Genomic DNA, 3,744 nt, shown 5'->3' with positions numbered 1-3,744 from the left:
CACAAACCAGATCCAATTCCAACTCCGTAAGAGTTTGTCGGTGCACTCTCAGCTTTGACCCGAACATATTTTATTTGGTGCATTGCAGGTTGCATAGTAGCAAAGAAGAGAGTTCCGTGTCAAAGTTCGATGTGCAAATATTTACGGAGTAAAAGCAGCCGTGGGTGTGATTGGTAGTAATATGTGACATTGATAATTTGTGGAAATACTATTATTCATTGACAATAAATAAATAAATACACTTTTATTTGTCATACAGTTGTTATGCAGTATATACCAGACTTTGAAACTAATGCGGGGTACCCCCAAAAATCGAACTGCAATTTTCAGCAAAAATTACGGTTGCTATTAAAAACATTAATTAAATCTCTTAAATGGTATGTGACCCCCCCCCCCCCCCCCCCCCCCCCCCCATTTTCTTCCAGGTAGATTAGATGTGAGGAGCCACACTTTTTATTGCTGTACTTCCTGGGTGTGTTGATACGCTGCTTATATCAGTTTTATTAGTAAACGTTAACATTATCGGCAATAGGAATTGATTTGGTCTATTAGAACCTGCAACCTGCAGTGGAGTGGTGTATAGAAAAGTGGAATTCAATCCCATCTGAAACGGAGTGCCGAACAATCGTTCTCTGCCATGACATTTTATGTATTAATTAACATGTATATTTAAATGTTATATTGATACATTTTCATTAAAAATAGTGGAAAGTATGCTTTGAATAGTGTTAATATTTTAATTTATACCCTACCCCGAATTTGCTGACATTTCATTTTATCTATCGACAAGTTCGGAATTTAGACAAGACGCATTCAGTGTGGCCAATCTACGTCACAAGACAACGTATTTCTCCTCCATCCCGAACTTCTCACTGAAAACATCCGTAAAAAATAAAAAATAAATAGGAACGGGAATTGAGTGAATTTTCTTTTTAATTCATCATCCGACATTGCCGCCTTACCCCCCCCCCCCCCCCCCCCCCACCACACACACAGAATCCGTAATCGTAAAGAAAACAGTGTGGCCTTACAATGTGTGCAGTAGTTTGTTTGTAGAGGTAACACACTATACAATCATTACGATGTTTTCCCACTGGACACCGTGCACACGTTGTACACGTTGTACACGTCGCCATTTCTAGGTGGCGTAGGAAATGTAATCTGTTCTTCTTTACCTTCAGCGAGGTTGAATTTGCTGATTTCATATTTTTTAAAACACAACAAGCTTCCGTCTCGGTGAGTTACACCAAAAAATAATCCAAATGATTTCCATTCTGTTGTAGATTTAATATGAATCTGGATATCTCCACCCGTGTTGGAGACCTGGAGGTGCATCACGTGGCCGTCGTCGTCTAAAAGATAAACATCTGGGAGGAGAACAGAGCCTCTTAGTAACTCAGAGCTACATGGTAACTTTGTGTTCAGCTGACTGACGCTGCGAGTTCTGGTGTTGAAACAGTGGATAACATCTGACCCGGCTGAGAATGTCGTTCCTCCCATAACGAGAATGTTCTCACCAACTGTAACAGGGAAAGTGTAATATCGCCTCAATCCCAAATCTCCAACAACCTGCCAGTGCGTCTCACTCTCGCTCAATTCCTCTATTGTGTTGCTATAGTAACCACCTATCGAGTACACTTTAGAGTTAGCTGTGGCCATACAGTGAAAGTAGTGGTCATGTGTGAGATCTGGACCTACTGTCCACACTTTTCTTGCTGTGTTATATATCAATGTACATTTCTCTTTGTTACTACCACCAGTGATATAGATCTTGTCATCCAAACCTGCTGCTGAATACCAAGCTCCAGGCTCTACTGGTGCTGGTGGGATGTCCTCCCACTTGTTTTCTGACGTGAAACAAGACAGAAGTGACGTCTGGTTATGATGGAGAACGAAGAGATAAGGTCTTACAGGATTAACCCTTGAACGAGCTGTACGTCGACCCAGTACAGTTAACGATTTCCGTATCATTTCCTGAACCGATTTGTATTTACAGGCAATGTCTGAATACACAACGTCATCAAACAGAAACTGTGAGTCTACATAATCTAGCCGCACATTTTCAAAAATCAGTTTCACGTCATCTTGATCCGGGTTATTATACTCAATCCACTTCATGGCGCCTTTCAGAATGAAGTCTTCTGTACATTTCATCTCTTCTTTTGAAATGATTTCCATAAGTTCTACCTTTGACAGGTGAACAACGTTTTCTGTTTCAACAAAATCAGGAAACTCGTCAGCCAAATAGGAAAATGCTCGGTTGGACAAATCGTGGAAATTGTAAAGTTTTGAAAGTCTCCACCAATTTAAACAGTTTTCTGCGGTCAGTACAAGACTTTCCTTCAGGAATATGTTACATAATTCTTTGATGTGGTCAAGCTGCATCATCTCAGCAGCATCCAGGATCTCCATGCAGTTGCTTTCACTGACTAGATTATTTCCACACAAACACATTTTGATTATAGCTTGCAACACTGGCAAAGACACCGTGGGAAGGTTCAAGACGCCCGTCTGACTCTCTGCCATATCAGAATTGAACATGGCTCGGAAATATGATGACATCGCCGCCAGTACGATGCGGCTTCCGGTCGTTGTTCCGTCTCTACATATAATTTGCAGGTCAGTGAAAGAACCTTTTGTAATCTCTTCATGGATTTTTACAAGGAGTTGTGCTTGAGCGTTCTCCATCATATAAGACAAATGAACTGAAAGGATACAAAACATTGATAACAATATTCTAGAAACGTCCACACATAATCCCACGAGAAACTCAAGATAATATGTCATGATCACAGCACTGGCGGGACATAGCTCAGTGGTACAGCGCTCACTTGATGCGCGATCGGTCTGGAATCGATCCCGTCCGTAGGCCTATTGGGCTATTTCTCGTTCCAGCCAGTGCACCAGACTGGTATATCAAACACCGTGGTATGTGCTACCCTGTCTGTGGGGTGGTGCATATAAAAGATCCCTTGCTGCTAATCTAAAAGAGTAGCCTATGAAGTGGCGACAGCGGGTTTCCTCCCTCAATATGAGCGTGGCGCATAACCATATGTCTGACGTCATATAACCGTAAATAAAATGTGTTGAGTGTGTCGTTAAATAAAACATTTCCTGTTCACAGCACCCACTTTATAAACAATAAATTATACAAAACAAATGGCCGAATGCTCAACCATGATGTTCTCAGAATATAGGAAATGTCACTTTAACACGCACTGGTTATTTATACACTGTTAAATAAATACTGGTGTGGACACATTATCCATAGCGGGTTTCCTTTATAAGACTACATGTCAAAATTACCAAATGTTTGACATCCAATAGCCGATGATTAATAAATAAATGTGCTCTAGTGGTGTCGTTAAACAAAACAAACAAAACAGATTTAGTTATTTATCCGGGTCTTAATAAATACAGGATACTTATAAATATAACAGCTAGAACACAACGGCTGATACCCAATAGGCGATGTGTATTTTTGTGCTGGGGTCGTTAAACATTCATTCATTCATTATTTTAACACACCGCCCCCCCAAAAAAACCCACCCCAAAAAACAAAACAACAACAAAAACACACAAAAGAACAAAAAAAAAAAAAAAAAAAAAAAAACCCAAAACCCCAAACAAAACAAACAATAAACAAAATTAAAACAACAAAAACAAACAAACCCATTAATGAATGCCGCCACTATGTTATCCATCCATGAGTTAATAAACACTAATTTCTTTATTGATCTATGA

The 3,744-nt window shown here is 39.9% G+C and overlaps 1 protein-coding gene across 1 annotated transcript in view; it reads right to left on the bottom strand.

Moving 5' to 3' along the window:
- Positions 1-993: 993 nt before the first annotated feature.
- The window catches only part of LOC121376945 (kelch-like protein 5), a 114,270-nt gene continuing 111,519 nt past the window's right edge, over positions 994-3,744 (bottom strand). Inside the window, exon 2 of the mRNA XM_041504754.1 lies at positions 994-2,705. Within this exon, the coding sequence (XP_041360688.1) occupies positions 1,078-2,691 (1,614 nt within the window). The 5' untranslated portion in view covers positions 2,692-2,705 and the 3' untranslated portion in view covers positions 994-1,077. The remainder of the gene's footprint in view (positions 2,706-3,744) is intronic.

Source organism: Gigantopelta aegis, chromosome 7, assembly GCF_016097555.1.
Source record: "Gigantopelta aegis isolate Gae_Host chromosome 7, Gae_host_genome, whole genome shotgun sequence".
Taxonomy (NCBI): domain Eukaryota; kingdom Metazoa; phylum Mollusca; class Gastropoda; order Neomphalida; family Peltospiridae; genus Gigantopelta; species Gigantopelta aegis.
Note: the sequence above shows the minus strand (reverse complement) of the source record. Positions and strands in the feature narration are given on the sequence as shown.